Genomic DNA, 19,439 nt, shown 5'->3' with positions numbered 1-19,439 from the left:
GGATTTGTTATCAGATCCTACATCTTTCCTGTGACTTGACTTTGCTATTGTTTTTCAAGAACTTGCCCAGATATGCCCTTAAGATGTGTTCTTAAAGTTTGCTCTACTGTCTACTGAATATATATTATTTCATTTTTCTTTCATGCCACATTACCATAAGATAATGGTACTCATAGGTATGAAATGGATTTTGTGTGTGTGTGAGACTTGTTGTTTTGTTAGATTTTGGAGTAGCTGCATTGTAGAATGATTAGGAGTGCCTTGGTAAGTCTAAAAATCAGTCTGTTCCAGAGTTTTATGTCTTCGGTCCATCATGTCAAATATCTACTTACTTTTGCAAACTTAAAAAAAAGGTGTAAGATTTGCATTTATTTCTATAATATAAACATTTTAGGCAGTTTTTAAATATTCAAGCCTCTTGATTACTCTAAGAATATTTGTAAAAAGTGTATATTAGAGGAGGAGGTAAACAAATTCCAATTCATACTAATTTGGGAAGTGCAAATTAGATTCAGTTGGCTCAAAAAAAAAATGCTGTGCCATGCCTAGGAGATATCATCCAGGTACTGTTTAACAGTTGCCTTTATGTGTTGCCCAGTAATGTGGAATGTTCTGTATTTTCCAAAAGAAATGCATGTGGGGCTGTTTCTACAGTTTTCTTACTTCTCATAATCCCTCTTGAATTGGGATGACAAAGACTACTTATAGAAGCATGAGTATAAAAGCCAACTTCCTAAAATAAATTAAACAAACATGATGTATGGAAATTGTCTTACCTGCTTCAGAGCTTTTAATGACTGGTAAACCTTCACAAATAAAATAAATTTGTATATGGGGGCTTTATACTCATTGTAATTTTGTTCTCTTGATTCTATTCATCTTGACACACAATACTAATTTTAAGTGCATAAATCTATATGCATGTCCACCCCATTCAGAGGTTCATTCTTTCAAAAGGTTTCTGTGGGATACTACCTTGGCTTAACCATGTAATACCGTAAGAAAAATGTTCATTATTCAAAATAGAAAACTGAGACTTTGAAACTTAGTAATATGTATTTTTTTTTCTTTCTTTTCCATTAGGTATAAAATGTGTGGCTTCAACAATCAGTTGTGAAGATCACCAATGTCAGTGGTTTCTTCACTTGGCTTTTCATGATGTGAACAGACCAATGGGCAACTGAATCATGGACAAGCTAAAACAAACTTTATGGACTGTTTTTTTAAATCAGTTATTTCCTTCATCCATGGGAGGCTATTAACGGATTACAGTGGAAAAGAGAAAGTGGAAAACGGAGAAAGAAGCACTTTGAATTGGAAAGTGATCCTACAATGAGAATTACGAGCACATCTTGCATCTGCCCAGTCCTAGTTTGTCTCTGTTTTGTGCAGAGGTGTTATGGAACTGCACACCATGGCTCCATTAAGGTGACTAGAAATCAAACCAAACACATAGAGGGAGAAACAGAAGTCCACCATCGCCCCAAACGTGGATGGGTATGGAACCAGTTCTTTGTTTTAGAAGAGCACATGGGACCGGATCCACAATATGTTGGAAAGGTAATATCTCTCTAGTGTTCTACAGATGCCTTCTGTGCCACAATTAACTCCAAACCAGATGTTATACAAGAACCATGTTGGAGCAGTGGTTAGAATGCAGTATTGAGGGCTAATTCTGCTGACTGCCAGCTGCCAACAGTTTGGCAGTTTGAGTCTCACCGGCTCAAGGTTGACTCAGCCTTCCATCCTTCCGAGGCTGGTAAAATGAGGACCCAGATTGTTGGGGGCAAAATGCTGAATGCTTAGAGAGGGCTGTTCAGCATTGTGAAGCGATATATAAGTCTGAGTGGTATTGCTATTGCTATATTCAGTAATTTCACTATAGTACTTTATTTATTTATTTATTCACTATAGTACTTTAACAAGCAGGCATATACATAGAATGAAGGCTACTGCTAAGCTTGTAAGCCGCCCTGAGTCTTCGGAGAAGGGCGGGATATAAATGTAATAAAAATTAAAAAAAAAAAATTGACATTTCACAGAAACTACTTCTAGGAAGAACATCTGTTAATTGTGGGAACTTTTCCTTATAAACAGCCATTTATTGCTAATATAAGGATAAATTCTAGCAACACAATATTAGAGAATTTGTATTTGTTGCAGATACAGGAACAATGTGAATTGCATGAATTTGAATTTCACTCTGGGCTTAAGCCTATAGTAGGAGAATATTATAATCCAGAATAGAATTAATAATCACAGAACCTCTGGATTTTTTCATAGCAATCTTTATATATGGCTCTGTTAGCTGGGTTTGTCTGTGTGTGTGTGTGTGTTTGTATGTGTGTGTGTATGTATGTATGTATGTATGTATCTATGCATCTATGTATGTGTGTATATTTTAACATATTTCTGTATTGCCACAGTCCAAAAAGATTCTTGGTGTCTGCTAGAATATCGGCTGATTTACACAAGTATTTTACATGTTACCAAATTTGTTTTGGTTTTATTTTGAATTGGGACTAATGCCAGACCTTCATGATTATATAGTCAGGAGATCTCCGTAATGTAATGTTGTGAAAGATAAAGAGACAATATTTTAGTACCATTCTATGAATGTGAATGACACAATTGTTATGGACCATGGCCTGCTCTAATATATATATGGAAATATATATTTAAAAGATATATTTTTAATTAACAGGTTCAGTAACCTAAAAGATATAGGAAATACCTAAGTTATCTTCTTTGTCTATTCTTTGTCATTGTTAATATGTAATTTAGCAGCCTTTTTTTGAATGTTGAGACTCAGATAAAATAAAATAAATATAAAATAAATCTCCCCTCCCCCTGGTTTTTTCTGCCCAGAGTGAATAGGATTGATCTCACCACCTCTCCACACTGGTCAACAAATTAAGCTTAGAAAAAAACTGAATATTAATCCCCCAGTGAAAGTATTGCACCGTGAAATATATATTACTTCTCTTTTAGGAATATAGACAGAATGTGGTCATCAAAATGGGTTCATTAGCTGTTTTCAAATTAATTTTGTGAACAAGGTTGGTAATAATAAGGGGGAATTTAAAAAGGATATAGAATTTCAAAACACCTGTCAAATAAAAATAACACAAATATCTGCTAGAATTTAGCATATCCTTATATCAAAACAGAGAGAGAGAGAGAGAGAGAGAGAGAGAGAGAGAGAGAGAGAGAGAGGACAAAACAAAACAAAGCCACACTTAGTGATATCTTTGTTTGCTCTAAACTCATCTGCTTTTTTCAAAAGAGGAAAAATTTAGGTGTTATTGGACTAAATGAAGAGGCCCAGCCTGAGCAGTTGCTATGTCAAAAATCACTATATATAACAAGAATTTTGAGTGACCCATTTTCTTGATTTCACCTTGGGTGTGTCTCATGTTCAGTTACAATAGTTGTTGTTGTTGTTGTTGTTAGTTGCGAAGTCGTGTCCGACTCATCGCGACCCTATGGACAACGTTCCTCCAGGCCTTCCTGTCCTCTACCATCTTCTGGAGTCCATTTAAGCTCACGCCTACTGCTTCAGTGACTCCATCCAGCCATCTCATTCTCTGTCGTCCCCTTCTTCTATTGCCCTCAATCTTTCCCAGCATTAGGCTCTTCTCCAGTGAGTCCTTCCTTCTCATTAGGTGGCCAAAGTATTTGAGTTTTAGCTTCAGGATCTGGCCTTCTAAAGAGCAGTCAGGGTTGATCTCCTCTAGGATTGACTGGTTTGATCGCCTTGCAGTCCAAGGGACTCGCAGGAGTCTTCTCCAGCACCATAGTTCAAAGGCCTCAATTCTTTGGCGCTCAGCCTTTGTTATGGTCCAACTTTCACTGCCATACATTGCAACTGGGAAGACCATAGCCTTGACTATACGCACTTTTGTTGGCAGGGTGATGTCTCTGCTTTTTAGTGTGCTGTCTAGATTTGCCATGGCTTTCCTCCCCAGGAGCAAGCGTCTTTTAATTTCTTGGCTACACTCCCCATCTGCAGTGATCTTGGAGCCCAGGAAAATAAAATAAAATAGTTGTACTCCCCTTCAAGTGATCAGCTTAACAAGACTAGCTTGCGCCCTGACTTCTGTGCCTTCAGAAAGGCACTTAATGATAAATGCAAATCACTTTTTTTTAAATAAAAAAAAATTCCCTTCCATATATATATATATATTTAAAATCCTCAGCAATTGCTTGGATAGCCAAATATATCTAGTAAATGTGGCGATTAAAGATTTTTCCTTCTGAGTTCATGTTTAATCCTGTTTTGTACAGGCTTTGTACCAAAAAACTAAAGGGACAGATCTTTGTTTTTAGGAAAAGTAATGTTATAATGGGAGTAGGCTCTCATACTTTAAAAGCGAAAGCAATTATGGCTACAGCAGAGATATATATATTTGTCAATTTGATCAGAGAAGAAAAATGGAAGGCATATTTCAATCTTCCAAGTTGTTTTTTTTTAAATCTAAATTATCCTCTGTCTCTTATTTATTTGGCAGATGGCAGAAATATGAGCATTATAGAGTCACTTGTAATTAGGGTTGCATGTGTGGCAAAGAGAGATATCAAGGTTGAGAAAATATCAGAAATAATTGGACATCTTTCATCTCCTATATTACATTTACAGTATAATCAAAATCAGAAGCTTTCCTCATCTATAAATGCATCTACTTAAAAATAAAACTATAGGAAAATCAGTCGCAGTTTGCAGGTAAGTTGATAGTGATATTAAGTGATAGTGATTATAATTAAGACACAAAGTTCTTTACCTATTTTGTCTGTTTGACTTTTTTCCACCTTAAAATGAAACCTATACATTTTGATTAATTATAGAGACAAATACTTCACACAATCTATAGTCATGCTGTCTTTGTTTCTTTTGTTTATAATATGTGTTTCTCCTCTTACGTCAGGTTTCTATTAATTTTGTCTCTTTTTTCATCTTGGAGAAATCTGAGTGTTTGCTATGAGTTGACACCAACTGGCATACAATCAATTAATTTTATCTATCTATCTATCTATCTATCTATCTATCTATCTATCTATCTATCTATCTATCTATCTATCTATCATGACATTGAGAATTCTTCTAATATGACCCTTAAAATATACATTCATTTCCTGCCTTATGGTTTTAACTGTGATACAAGTAAGGATGGAAGCTGCTTATCAGCACATTAAATCAAGTAAATCTTGGAGGAAGAGGAAAAACCCTGCTAATTCCTTAAATTTTTATATTTATCACCATTTCTTAGTCTTCAGGGCCTCAAGAAGATTTCAGCTCCACTATTATATGCCTGAATAGTTTCATTGAAGAGTATTACTGCATCTTTTCATCATAAATCTGACAGTAAGAAGGACTTATTTCAACCCTAGAAAAAAAATTAAACCTCTAAAAATATGTTATATTGGCATGTTATATGTGGGTATGTTGTATGTGGTGTACAGTATATGTATCAAAGGCAAATGATGGACAAAATGTGAAGAAGGAACCAAATGTTTAATATGTTCCATTGAGATCATTATAAAATGAGAGAAAATCTCTACCAGGATATGATAGCAATTATCACTACCTAATACCCAGCTGTGTAATTAAGCCAATTTAGCTGCTTATCTAGGAAGCTGGAGTCTAATCTTAATGTACAAAGACCAATTTTCCCTAAAGAAATAGGATTTTTTCCCCATGAAGGATAATGGCCAATAAAAACAGCCTTTTTAATTATTGCAATATTTCTAATAATGTTAGCCTTGTTTTACTTTTGATCAGGGCACTGAATCTATGTTAGTTCTCCTGAGTCATTAGAATCCTGCCCTATCAGTTTTTGGTATGGTGCCCATAATATTTCCCTTAGAAATAAATGAAGTGTTAGAAAATGTGTTGGTTAGCAGTTGCTTAATAAATATGGCATAAATATATTGCATCTTTTCTGTAATTCATGAATATATATATATGTAGGTCTTCGCGTATTCAGGTCTTTTCCCATGTAAGATTGATAGTGTCTTGGCGACGTTTCAACGAGGTCCCACTCTTTATCTTCAGGCTGGTGTCTTCGGTTTCGTGCTTGTGCAAGCACGAGGACACCAGCCTGAAGATGACGAGTGGGACCTCGTCGAAACGTCGCCAAGACACTATCAATCTTACACGGGAAAAGACCCGAATACACCAAGACCTACATACCTGTACCTGTGAAAATCTACAAAAACAAATACATATATATGTTTTCTGAGGATTTTGCGGGTGTTTGTATGTAGATCTTTGGTCATTCGGTTTTTCCCCCACGTAGAATTGAAGGTATAAGAGCAACGTTTCGACGAAATCTCATCCGTCATCCTCAGGCTGGTGGCTTCAGCTACGTTCTTCTGGGAGAAGTGTGTGGTAGTGGCTGTTTGTTCCTCTTTTTTAAACTGCCAGAGGGGGTGTGTTCTGTGGGTGGAGGTGTGCTCTGATTGGGTGGGGGTGTGTTTTGAATGGGGGCTGTGTTCTGATTGGGTGGGGGTGTGTTTTGAGTTGGATGGGCTGGTCTCAGCTGCCAGTCTTAGACCTGAACTGGTGAGTTGTGCTGCTTTTGTTTGGCTCTGTGTTTGTGGTGGTGCCATGTTTTTATAGTGGGTGTCAGTTTGCTTATTGTGTGGTTTGGAGGGGTTTAAAGTGGCTGATGTTGCAGCTGTAGTTAGGTTTCTGTTTTGTGGTTGTGTGTCGTTATCGTTGTGGGTTCGGATTTGCTTTTTGAATGGTTGTGTGGTGGTGATGTCATGTGATGTTATCATGAGTTTGGGTCTGGTATCATTCTTGGTGGTTGGGACTCGTCTGTCAATCAAGGCGGGTTTCCAAATGGCTGGTAGGCAAGAGGTATCATCTCGTTTGTTCATGCTGTGGGGGCGTTTTTCTATCTCAATGGCTTCTCTGATTATTCTGTTTTTAAAATGTTCAATTTTGGCGATAGTTTTGGTGTTTTTTTTTTAAATCAATTTCATGTCCCGTGGTTTTAAAGTGTTGGAACAGGGATGAAGTTTGTTCTCCCTTTCTGAGTGAGTTCCTGTGCTCTTCAATGCGTGCACTTATTCTTCTGTTGGACTGTCCGATTTATGTGGTGGGGCAGGTGATGCATGGGATTTCGTATACTCCTTGGTTTTCTAACCCAATTATGTCTTTGGGGTTTCTTAGGATGGTGGATATTTTTCTGTCTGTGTAGAATGCTGTTTTGATGTTGTGTTTTTGGAGGATCTTGCTGATTCTGTCTGTGGTCCCTTTTAAGTATGAGAGGAGGGCTTTGCCATTTTCTTGTTTTCTGTCTTGGGTTTTTGTGGGTGTCTCTCTTCGGATTAAGTTGGTAATCATGTTTCTTTGGAATCCATTGGCTGTTAGTACATTAGTGAGAGTGTGTAGTTCGGTTTTTAGGTGTTGTTCGTCAGCTAGGTGTTTTGTTCTGGAGATGAGTGTCTTGGGTACGGAGTTGATCTGTGCTAGGTGGTTGTGTGAGAGTGCGTTCAGATAGCGGTTTGTGTGTGGTTTTTTATGGTAGATAGTGTGTCCTAGGGAGCCGTGTGCCAAACAACTACAGCCTTACGCAAATTCCATCACCTCACACGTACAAAACTCATTCCAATTCATAGAGATCATAAGTAAACTAAACCTACAGCCCTGTGACCTACTTGTGAGCTTCGATGTCATATCCCTCTTCACCCAAGTGCCAATCAAAGAAGCCTTGACAGCTATCCTAAATAAATACAACCCCCCAAAACACATCCTAGATCTGACCAACCACTGCCTATCAAACACATACTTCATCTACAATGGACAAAGATACAAACAAATGGAAGGAGCACCCATGGGATCACCCCTTTCACCTGTCATCACAAACCTCTACATGGAACACTTTGAAACCCTCGCTCTAGAAAAATCCAACCACAAACCCAAACTCTGGCTCAGATACGTAGATGACACCTTTGTAATCTGGCCACAAGGCAAAGAAAAACTGGATGACTTCCTCACACACCTCAATAGGCTATACCCCAAAATACAATTCACCATGGAAACAGAAGCTAACAACCAATTTCCCTTCCTTGATGTGTTAGTCTACAAGAAATCCAACGACTCCCTAGGACACACACACACTATATATATATATATTCTCCCTATATCCTTTCATAAGAATTAGTTTAATATTCATATGTATTTGTATGTATGGGCAATATGGAGGGTATTTTTAATAAAATTCTTTAATTGCAGGAATCACTTCTGGTACTAGATTTTCAGTTTTCATTCTGTAGTTGATTTTGACTGGCAACATAATCTTGCAAAGATTACGAAGACTTTTTTCATGGTTGGGTTACTTCTGAAAAGCAGATTCTTTATCAGCATTTCCTTAAATATATATTACATTCATGACTCTTTAGTTAGACATTAGTTATAATATATGTTTAATGCTGGAGTTTAATGAATAAACCATAAACTGTGTGTTTTAAAACAAAGCTTCACTGATTATTGTAGGCATTTTTCCAATTGAGATTTCAGAACAGCAAACTTTGAAATGATTATCTAGATACCAATTGTATGAGTATGTCATTATATGTTAGGGAATTCTGGAGAGTTAAGAAAAAGATTGATGTTTGGGAGAACATTCAACTATTGGAAAGTTGTGGGAATGGAGCCCATAAATAATTTAAGGTGCATTTACATGTATGACTAAAAATATATGTTAGCATTTTACTAAATACAAGCTCCTGACCTCCTTATATTAAGCCAGGAATCTTAGGTGGGCTTTTATTAACAGTCGTTTGATGATGGATTTACCTTTTGGGGGTTATTCAGAAACCTGAAAAAGGAGGTGTCCAATCATGTGGAAGATCCTGTTATTTGACCACAAAACCACTTTGGATTTCCCAAATCTGTAAAAGCAGGAACTGAAGAGGATGGTACAAACCATGTAAGGATCTTGAGGACAGAGTCGTTGTACAAAGTCCTGTATCTGAATAAATCATGGCTTAGATATCACACTGTTCTGATACAGCATTTTAACATAGTTGATTAAAGAAAAAAATACAATTTGCTTAGTATTGAATTGCTACCAGGCTTATTAAAATATTATTAAAAGGTTGTATGACTTTTTCAGGCTCTTAGTTATTATACTGGATTTACAGACAGTATACCACTATTTTCTTATTTTGGAGTGGGGTGGAACTAAGAAATAATTATTTACTGGCTTAATGCAATAGCCAAGAAATGAAAAAAGTGTTATAACCTTGTTTGTTTCTCTTTTCCTTTTTAAAATGGCAAGTATAGATGAGAGCACATATTAATAGGCTAATTTATCCAGCTCTAATGTGACCGTTCTATTTTATTACTTTGGCAGTATTATGCTTAGGCATTTATTACATGACCCAGGCCTTGTAACAGTCACAGTTGGGGCATTCACTGCTAGTTTACAATGCAGCCAATCCACTTCAGAATGCTAATTGTTTAATAAATATAACCAAATGTCTTTGGTGCTTGACTAAACCTAATTACATTATCATAGTGCAGTAATGTAGAAGGTTGCAATAATTGCTTAATAGACAAATTGGTTGGGGAAAAAGTCATTAGAAATGCTAGGCTGGTGTATTACTTTAACATAGTTACATGAGGCAAAGGACTTTATACAACTATCTGCTATACAACTTGTGTTGTTCTGCTTTAGCAGAAATGTCCCTATTAGCATTATACATACATTTTAAGGAATGAAGGTTGTATGGTAGATCAGTGATTGCAGAATTGAACCAGAAATATCATACATAACAAGAATTGTGTTCACTGGAGTAAAAACCTGTTCGTAGAATTTTGTTGCCTGTCAATGTGTTCTGGCTAACTTGAAGAGGTCATGTCAAGCTTTTGAGAGTTTGCAGAATTTTGGGTAGCCTGTTCAGAGAGGCACTGGGTGAAATAACCTCCATGTGGTTTTGAAGAGTTCAGCACCATCTTTGGCCATCCATGAAAAGGGAAATGGATATGTAGTGTCACTGCCTTTCACTGGCAAGCAGAACATGGCTTTCAGCCTCTGTGTTATTCCACTTTCTTCAGTCACTCCCCTTTTCAGGGAACCTGAACTTCAGAGCTAACTTAGATTAGTTTTCTGTGTCGATGTTATTATGGTCATATGTAATTTCACCAGCCTCACCCTGGTGGAATTCTTGGAGGCAAATGTACCATTCACAGTTTACCATCCAAAACTGATCTTACTCAACTTTCTCAATTTTAGAAAGGTTCATGTATGTACTAAAAACACATCCTGTGCTTTATCCAAATTGGTATAGAATCTGGAAGATGCAAAATATAGTCATAATAAGATATATGTAAAATATTTTTGTTAAAGACCAATTTAGTAGCTTATCGAGCCTAAGGAAAATATTTTAGATTATTGTATCTATGTTCCGTTTCTATGACTTAGCATAGCGTAAACAAAAACAGCACCCTATATAGGCAAATAGCATATACTGAGACAGCAGGCTAGAATCTTTCTCCATAGCTTTTTATATTTATGAAATCAACTGTAGGATCTTCTGTCTTAAATATCAGAGTATGAAAACTTGTACAACATGATGAGATGTTTGCATAATCTGAAGTGTGTCTCTTCATTCCATTGTATGCAAGAACAGGAGTAATATGTCAGGTCTTCCATTTCCATTGCTCCCTGATTCAGTGACAAATCTGTTCATCTAACACTGTTAAGAGCCATGCTGGATCAGTCCAAATTAGATTGTGTTTTGCAGTTCTCACACAAATGTTAATGCCAACCCTTGAAGCAGAATTTCAACTACATGCTGCTGTTCCTCTACAACTGGGATTAATATTGCATAATTTATATTATATTTCTGGTAATCCATAAGCATTATTGTTAGTAACCACTAGTAGTTTTATCTCCATAAAATGTTCTAATAATATTTTAAAGCTCTGTAAGCTATGACTGTATGTTGTGGTAGCAAAATCCACCATGTGCTCTGTTTAGAAACATTTCTCCTTTATCTGTCTCTGATCTCCCACCATTCCACTTTACCTTATACCCTTCTGGCAATTATGAGAGAAGTGGGGAGTTCCTTATGTATTTTCTCTATGCCATTTTTCCTTCTATAAACCTGTTTCTCTGAAAGTAAGGCCTACCCCGGAAATAAGCCCCAGTTTTGGGGCAAGGCACACACCTAAAAATCAAGCTAGGGTGGAGGTGTGAAGCTGCTCCACACACCCTGCACCCACTCACCTTTCAGCCAGGCCTCTCCTTGCTAGCCCACTTCTTCTGTGGTGTCTTCTGCAGCCAGGCCTTCACTGAATCCATAGCTTGGTACTTGGCTGCATAGGCCTTCCAGAAAGGCCTGACTGCAAAATGCAGACCGGAATGCAGCTGCAGAATTAAGCTGTTCCTTATGTCAGAAGAAGTACGCTGGCTGGGCAGGGCCCTTAGTGCCAGAGTTGAGTATAAAAGACATCCCCTGAAAATAAGACCTGGTGCCTCTTTTGGAGGGGGAAAAATATTTTTAGGGAAACACAGGTAGTTGTTCCATGTCTTTCTTTTTCTTCTTAATCTGAGCAAGCAAACAAAAGTAAGTAGACCCTCTTCCATAGGAGAATTACTGTCAGGACCCACCCCAGTCCACGTCTTAGGAAAACAAAAACTCTTGGAGTCAGTTTTAGTCCAAAAGGAATTTTTACTAGGACATGCTTGGTTGTGGAAATAAAAGACAGGACTTGGTATTGTTTTACAAATTGAAACTTTATAAAGAGTTCCCGGTTCAACCTCCCTTCCCTCAACCACATTTGCTCAGCCCCCCATCATTTTACTTCGTGTCATCCCTTTCGTCGGAAAAAGGGAACTTCGAATCTTTATGGTTATTGCCTTCTTCCTTTACAGATTCAAATGGAGACACAGGCCAGATGCCTTCTTCTCTAACCCCCCCTTTTGTTCCCCCAGTTCAAAAGGTTTCCCTTGATCTTTGAAATAACCTAAGGCAGGCTGAATCCACATGCACTTCTCCTTCCTCGGGAGATGGCACAATCCATGGGGGGGGGATAATGTTTTAAACATGCATTTATGAATGTTGTATAAATGGATTCTGACAATTACTGTAGTCCCTTGACGATTCAGTTGTTCTTTTCTGCTTGAACCAAAGCAATACAGGTAGTCCTTGACTTACAACAGTTCATTTAGTGACCATTCGCAGTTACAACGGCACTGGAAAAAGTGACTTATAACCATTATTCACACTTGTGTCCACTGTGGCATCCCACAGCCACATAAGAAAAATTCAGATGCTTGGCAATTGACTCATATTTATGACGGTTGCAGTCTCCTGGGGTCATGTGATCACCCTTTGCAAATTTCTGACAAGCAAAGTCAAGGGGGAGTCCAGTTTCCCTTAACAACCACATTACTAGCTTGACAACTGCAGTGATTCACTTAACAACTGTGGCAAGAAAAGTTGCAAAATGGGGCCAAACTCACTTAACAAATGTCTCACTTAGCAACAGAGGTTTTGGGCTCAATTGTGTTCTTAAGTTGTATATTCTGTATATTCTGACTAAACCATAGATTTGCATCAAAATACACTGTGCTGTGGACATTATGAGTTCCTTTTCTAATGTTCTTCAAAACAGCATTTGCTTTTTTCATAACAGCTCTATTATGCTGGACCATTGCCAAGATCCTTTGTGTAATTTGATGCCATTTCCTCACCTCTTTCCTTATTGTCCATGCACTTCATATTAAATTATTGTTGAATGGATTAAGCATGACAGCAAAGTGGCCTGTTATCTAAAGCATGCTAAGTCTAATAGAAAACTGTTATCACATTCTGTATGTACAGGTTAACATTCTTCATTATTGGGGAAATGAAAATATAGAGTCAACTAGTAGCGAATTCACATCACATCAGAAATCAATCCGTTCTAAATGTTTCAGATTTCCTAGTCTTCAGGTACAAGCTTCTTTGAAAACTGATTTTTAAGAGACCTTCATTGTAGCCTGTACCTAGTCATAACCTTATATAGAGTTTCAAATACAATAGGGTAGAGTAGGGGGGGTCTTCAAACTTGGCCCTTTTATGACTTGTGGACCAACTCCCAGAATTCCTCAGCCAGCATGCCACAAGTCATAAAAGGGCCAAATTTGAAGACCCCTGGGATAGAGTAACCTTATGTCTTACTTCATAGAGGACAGTCCCTCTACTATCATAAGAAAGCATAAGAAAAATTGGGTGGCTTGAAGTTGCTTATCATAAATACCAAGACTGAAGACCAAACAGGCAGATTGAAATACTAATTGAAATTGTCCCCATCTTTATAAGATGTATTTCCATTTAAAATATATCAGATATTTTTTAACATGTGTATTTATGCATTTAAGTGCAAACAAATGCATGTGCATTTTAGTGCAAATTTTCTCTTGGATGACGCATCAAGTGGTCACCAGAATATAAGAACATGTAAAGGAAAGTCATTGACTTTAATTTAGGCAGGGAATGAAATAAAATTGGCAAGAATGTACTGAAAACATTTAACAGTGGCAGAAATTGTGTCCTTAAATTGCATTCTTTTTGATGGGGAACTGTTATATATAAAAGTGTGGAATTAGCATCCTTGAGAATGATGGCAGATTGTTTCTAAGACTAAAAAGACCACAAAGGTCACAGAAAATGTAAACTTAACAAGGACACTCGGAAGGAAGGGGTGAAAAATGGTAAGGTGATGGATAGAGTGTTGCAGTGTGAGCCTTGCTCCTTGCAATATCAACACCCGTAAAAAAGCAGATGTGATTTGTATTGCTGCGCTTTATTCACCATCATCTCAATTTTGATCCAACCCTAGCCCAAAAGATGAAGATTAAGCTAAGGTGGACATACTCCAAAGTAATTGCAAATGAGATCTAATAAAGGCAAATCAAAATGGGAAGGTTATACCCTTTACAAATGGAATTATAGAATGACAAACATTTGCAGAGGAAAATCCTTTTTTAGAACCCTCACTAGAAACGGAGATATGACCAGCTGTCAAATAAAAAAGCAACTAGCACAGATGGAATACCCATTGAAGTATTTAAAACTTCGGGAGGGAATACAGTTCAAGTGCTCATAGCTTTGTGTCAACTAATTTAGGAGTGTGGTCTAGAGATTTGAAGAGAATGGTAGGTATATACTTTCAACAAAAAAGGAAGGTACAAGAAAAGAGCGAAATTATCCAAGCATTACAACTTACTCTTCATCCAAGTAGAGCTTTGTTTAGAATCTCAGAAAGGCAAAGTCATACGTGAAGAAGACAAACACCAAATTAACAAGCAAATTTTAGAAAATGTAACATGAGATCATGTAGGTAAGAGGTGCTGTTGATGAAATTAAAATATTGGATAGCTTTGTATTCTTACTTTCAAGCATAAAGGTGGACATTAAGCTGAGAAAATGAATTAACTCTGCAGTACAAAGCATTGACCAACTGAGGCAAGATTATAAAGGATAAGGACATTGTAATAGCAACAAAACTAAGCCAAGGTTATGAAGAATAAGGACGATGTAATAGCAACGCTAATCTGATTATAATTATTTTAAAAATTTGTATATCACCCAACATTCTACGACTCTGGGCAGTTCACAATTAAATAACATTAAAAGGAATAAAACAAGATAATAAAGTAATAAAAAGAATGAATAATAAATGGTGGTACACCAGAAAGGAGCTAAAAATTCACCACCAAAAGGGGTCCTTGATCACTCTCAGAAAAGGCCTGAGCAAAGAGTGAGCTCTTCAAGGCCCTTTGAATCACAAGAATGAACTATCTGGACAAAGTAAAGACCAGTTATCCCTCAGGTAATTGGGCCTTATGCCACTTTGGGCTTTAAAGATAATAATTAGCACCTTAAATTCCAGCCAGAGGCAAATTAGCAAGAGATTCAGCTCATGAAGTGGGCACATTAGATGGATATACCAAGACACACCCCTCGTTGCCTGCACTACTGAACCCTGGACCCAATGAAACTTCCAGGGGGTCTTCAAGACCGCCTATATAGAGTGTGTTGCAGTAGTCAAGCTGAGAGGTGATCAGGGTATGGGTAACTGTCTGAAGGACATTCTAATCTAAGATAAGGATCAACTGATAACTGGAACTATACAAGGGTCTTCCTGAGCACAACTTCCACCTGCTCATCAGAGAGCAGAAAGACCCCGAGATTGTGTATCGCCCTGGGATCGGGTTGCACATACCTATTGTAAGTACTTGTAAATAGTGTCACTGTATGTAGTAAAAATGCATAAATGTCCACACTGTCTTAGTCCTTGGAGGTAGTTGCCATCCTTGCAAACCAAAATAATCCCTAGTTCTAAAAGTTCCCAGGTACTCTGGGACAAAAGTCTCTTTGCTTGTCTAGATTCTCTGTTTATTTCCCTTTATCTGCTTTCTATCAGTACATGATAGTGATTCAGCATGCTAACAGAATTCTTAAAGTGGGTCAAGGAGGGCAGAAAACTGCATATTGTCTACAGTGTATTACAAATCCCTTGATTATCTCTTTTGAATGGTTTCATGGAGATAGTTATTTTTTAAAAAAAAAAAGACAACCGATTTCCAGTATCATTTAGTGAAACAAACTTACGGAGAAAAAAGTAGAATGTGTGTGCTAAACGTATCTTCACTAAGTGATCCACACGGTTAGTAGAATCAGCAACATTGAATACCTCAAAGGTTCAGCAAAACCATTCTGCTATGCAGTTTCTGCTGTACATTACCAATGTGGGTAATCAAGGTTGTTCTAGAGCACTGATGTGGATCTTAATGGTCTCTGATCCAAGAATCCTTGAAATTTTGTCACACAGTAAGGTATTTCACCAAGAATGGAAAATAAAAGTCCCAACAGAAATCATGCAACCCAGTGTGACTCAGAACACCTACTAAGGCTAAATGGCACAATTACTTCCTCCAATGGTGCCTACACTCTACCCATTCAACCAGAATGCATGCTGTTCATCTCATGCCATTAAAAGCCTGGTCCACTGCCTAAGCCTGTGTATAAATTAAAACAGCCAGTATAAATTGAAACTCAAAAGCAAATCAACAAGCAGTCATCACAGATACATCATTAGAATTGGTAGAATCAGGGATTTTACTATAATTAAAAGACCAATAACACAGATGAAGAGAGTGGGGTTCTTCTTTTTTCCTATTCAATCAGATGGGATGACATTAAGGCCCAGTGGAATTGGACAGTGTTTTATTTGAATAGAGTCTATTTTCTACAATAAAATTGCCAGATTCCCCAAATCCTCTACAAAATTTAATGTGGAATAGGTTTTATTAAGGGAGAGATTAAATAGACGGCCACATTCTGTTACTTCATCCTCATTTTTGGTGCTTCAAAATCAGTCACTCAGCTTCCTCCAAATTAGCTCTAAAGTTGCTTAGAATACACATTTGCTTCTGCTTGCAAATAAATACATAAGTTGTCTCTTGGTATGATTGAGATATTGAACATCTAGTGTACATACAAGCGATTCACCTGCACAGAGAACTGACATCTCTGTGGAATCTTTGCTAAAGATTTGGGGACAATGTAGAAGTGCAAATATACATCATAACTATAGGTCCTATGTTCAAAATAAACTTTTTTCCATGACTTATCATTTATATATACTCAGGATGGTTATCTGGCTAGATCGTATGTTGGGTCTTATATAAGCCTAATTGGATGGAGAAAGATGATGAGCATATTTGATATGTTTTCAGCTTCATAGCTTCTCTTCAAGATAATTTCCCTTTTCATTTTATTTCTAAACAAAATATTTATGCCAATTTTTTAATTGTAAGGGTTCAGTCTGTGGAAAGTTCTCATGTTGATATGGCCATTATGTAAACAGATTTCAAGGCAATCAAACACTACACCAAGTACCATTACTTTGACAAGGTAAACACTAGAACTTTAAACTCCTGAGAAGATATTAAAATCCTTGGTATCTTTGCACCCTAGTTGGCATTCAGCTGTGGTATGTATACTTTAAATTATTTCCACAATAAAATTTTGACTTTAGATGATGTGTGTCTGTGAGTATAAAGAAATTCAAGAAAGTATGAAAGAACTATTTAGGACAGCTTTGAAAAAAAGGTTATGCAATCCAAAGATTGCAGTAAGCCACCAGACAGACACCCAGAATAACCCTGTTTTGATTTGTTTAGAGAGAAACCTGGAGAGTTTTCAACATTCTAGCATTGTATTCTGTCAGATTTTTTTTTAACTATTGAAAATTTATCAGGGTTCAACTGGATTGTATTCACTTGCTGGAATTTCATGAAGTGGAAATGCAGTTATTATATTTAATCCTTGAAAGTCTGTTCACAACTCTGTGTTATTTTCATCTGAGATTCCAGCACTGCATTCCCCCTCCTCCTCCCTTCATGTAAAATTTGCATAGATCTCCAATGATGAGGCACCCACAAGTGCTGAACATAAGCCATTCCACTGGTTGATTGTTCTCATCGTTAGGAAATTTCTCCTTAGTTCTATGTTGCTTCTCTCCTTACAATAGAATAGAGCTGGAAGGTCTTCTAGTCCAGCCCCCAGCTCAAGCAGGAGAACCTACACCATTTCAGACAAGTGTCTGTCTAGTCTCTTCTTAAAAGCCTCCAGTGATGGAGCGTCCACGATTTCTGAAGGCAAGGTGTTCCACTGCTTAACTGTCCTCACTGTTAAGAAATTTCTCCTTAATTCCAGGTTGCTTCTCTCCTTGATCAGCTTCCAACCATTGTTTCTTCTCCTGCCCTCTGGTGCTTTGGAGAGTAATGTGACCCCCTCTTCTTTGTGGCAGCCCCTCCAATACTGGAATAATGCTATCATGTCACCCCTGTTTCTTCTTTTCTTTAGCCTAGCCAAACCCAAGTCCTGCAGCCATTCTTCATATGTTTTAGTCTCCAGGTCTTTGATTGTTTTAGTTCAGGGAGAAGGGTGGCATATAAATTTAATAAACCTTAACCTTAACCTTAAAACTGCCGGCCTGTGGGCCAGATGCATCATCCGGAAGCCGTGCCCACCCCATTGCCAGCAATGGTGAAAAGGCTCCGATATGTTACATGCCGTTACATGATGTCGCAAGTTTGATATGCCTGTTTTAGTTGCTCTTCTCTGAACTTTTTTTCAAAGTCTCAACATCTTTTTTGTAGTATGGTGACCAAAATTGGTTGCGGTATTCCAGGTGTGGTCTTACTAGGCTTTTATAAAGTGGTACTAATACTTCACATGATTTCGATTCTATGCCTCTGTTTATACAATCCAGGATTGTATTAGCTTTTTTGGCTGTTGCCGCACACTGCCGGCTCATATTCAAATGATCATCCACTAGGACTCCAAGGTCCCTCTTACAGTTACTGTTTTTGAGCCAGGTCTTGCCTAATCTGTACTTGTACCTTTGATTTTTCCTGTAATGTCAAAAAATATCATGGAACTTAAAATTAATCTATTAAAGGCTAAGTTAATTGCCCAGGAAACTATATGAGTGAATGTTTGCAGATTAAAATAAATTTTAAAAGAACATAGAACAAATATACCTTGTTAGAAAATTTACTAAAAGTGACAAAAATAGATTGAAAAAATATAAAATATGTCAATGGAGGTAGAAAAGTGCTATGTGACTTATTTCATGTCCTGTAATAAATGTGTGTCCAAAAACATGCAGATGGCTGTATATAAAAGTTTGCTTCTGCCTGCTTCCTGAATTGAGAATTCACTATGAATTCAGTAGAAAGAAAAAGCAATTTCCATGCAACAAGAATAGATTTACTTAAGTGTTTGTGAAATAAATAAGAAAAAGTAAGCTGAAGAATGAACGAATGAATGAATGAATGCTATGTGGATGTGGATGGAATATAAAAATGAATGACCAGTTTGAAAGATATATACTAATGTAATCTGATATGTAGACAGTATAAACAAGAAGCAAACTGAAGAACAAATGTATCAAAGTATGAAAGCATTGAGAAGAAGACTTTATTAAAAGAAAATCTTTATTAGGATGGATTGATGAAATCCCAGGAAACAGAGGTGAGAAATTTAAACAACAAAAGCAATGTGATGGAAGCAAGGATGTTTGATAAGGATAGAATACTATTGAGAAATATAATGAATTGTATGACAAACACTAAATATAATTGATTTTCCCCTCTTTTCTGTTATCTACAATTTCTTTTCCTTTTCCTTTCTTATTCTTTTTCAATAGGTTGGGTAATTTTGTTTATCCACAAAGGGAATAATATTTTGGGTACCTATTTTATATAAAAAGAAGATTGCATATTTTTTTAAAAATTTGAATGTTCCATTTTGCAAAGTTAAAACAGGATTGTGTGATATACTCATAGAATGCATGTTTTCATGATTTCTTTAAAAAAGTCATTAAAACTGAATAGTTTTCCTGATCTAAGTTTCCTAACAAG

At 37.0% G+C, this 19,439-nt stretch overlaps 1 protein-coding gene across 2 annotated transcripts in view; it reads left to right on the top strand.

Annotated features, from left to right (window-relative positions):
* Nucleotides 1-1,332: 1,332 nt before the first annotated feature.
* The window catches only part of CDH18 (cadherin 18), a gene marked incomplete at its 5' end in the record, with an annotated part of 186,290 nt that continues 168,183 nt past the window's right edge, over nt 1,333-19,439 (top strand). For both annotated transcript variants that reach the window (XM_083358384.1, XM_083358383.1), the window contains one exon: nt 1,333-1,560. In XM_083358384.1, coding sequence (XP_083214510.1) covers nt 1,333-1,560 — 228 coding nt within the window. The remainder of the gene's footprint in view (nt 1,561-19,439) is intronic.

This window comes from Vipera ursinii (assembly GCF_947247035.1).
Source record: "Vipera ursinii genome assembly, chromosome: 3".
Classification (NCBI taxonomy): domain Eukaryota; kingdom Metazoa; phylum Chordata; class Lepidosauria; order Squamata; family Viperidae; genus Vipera; species Vipera ursinii.
Note: the sequence above shows the minus strand (reverse complement) of the source record. Positions and strands in the feature narration are given on the sequence as shown.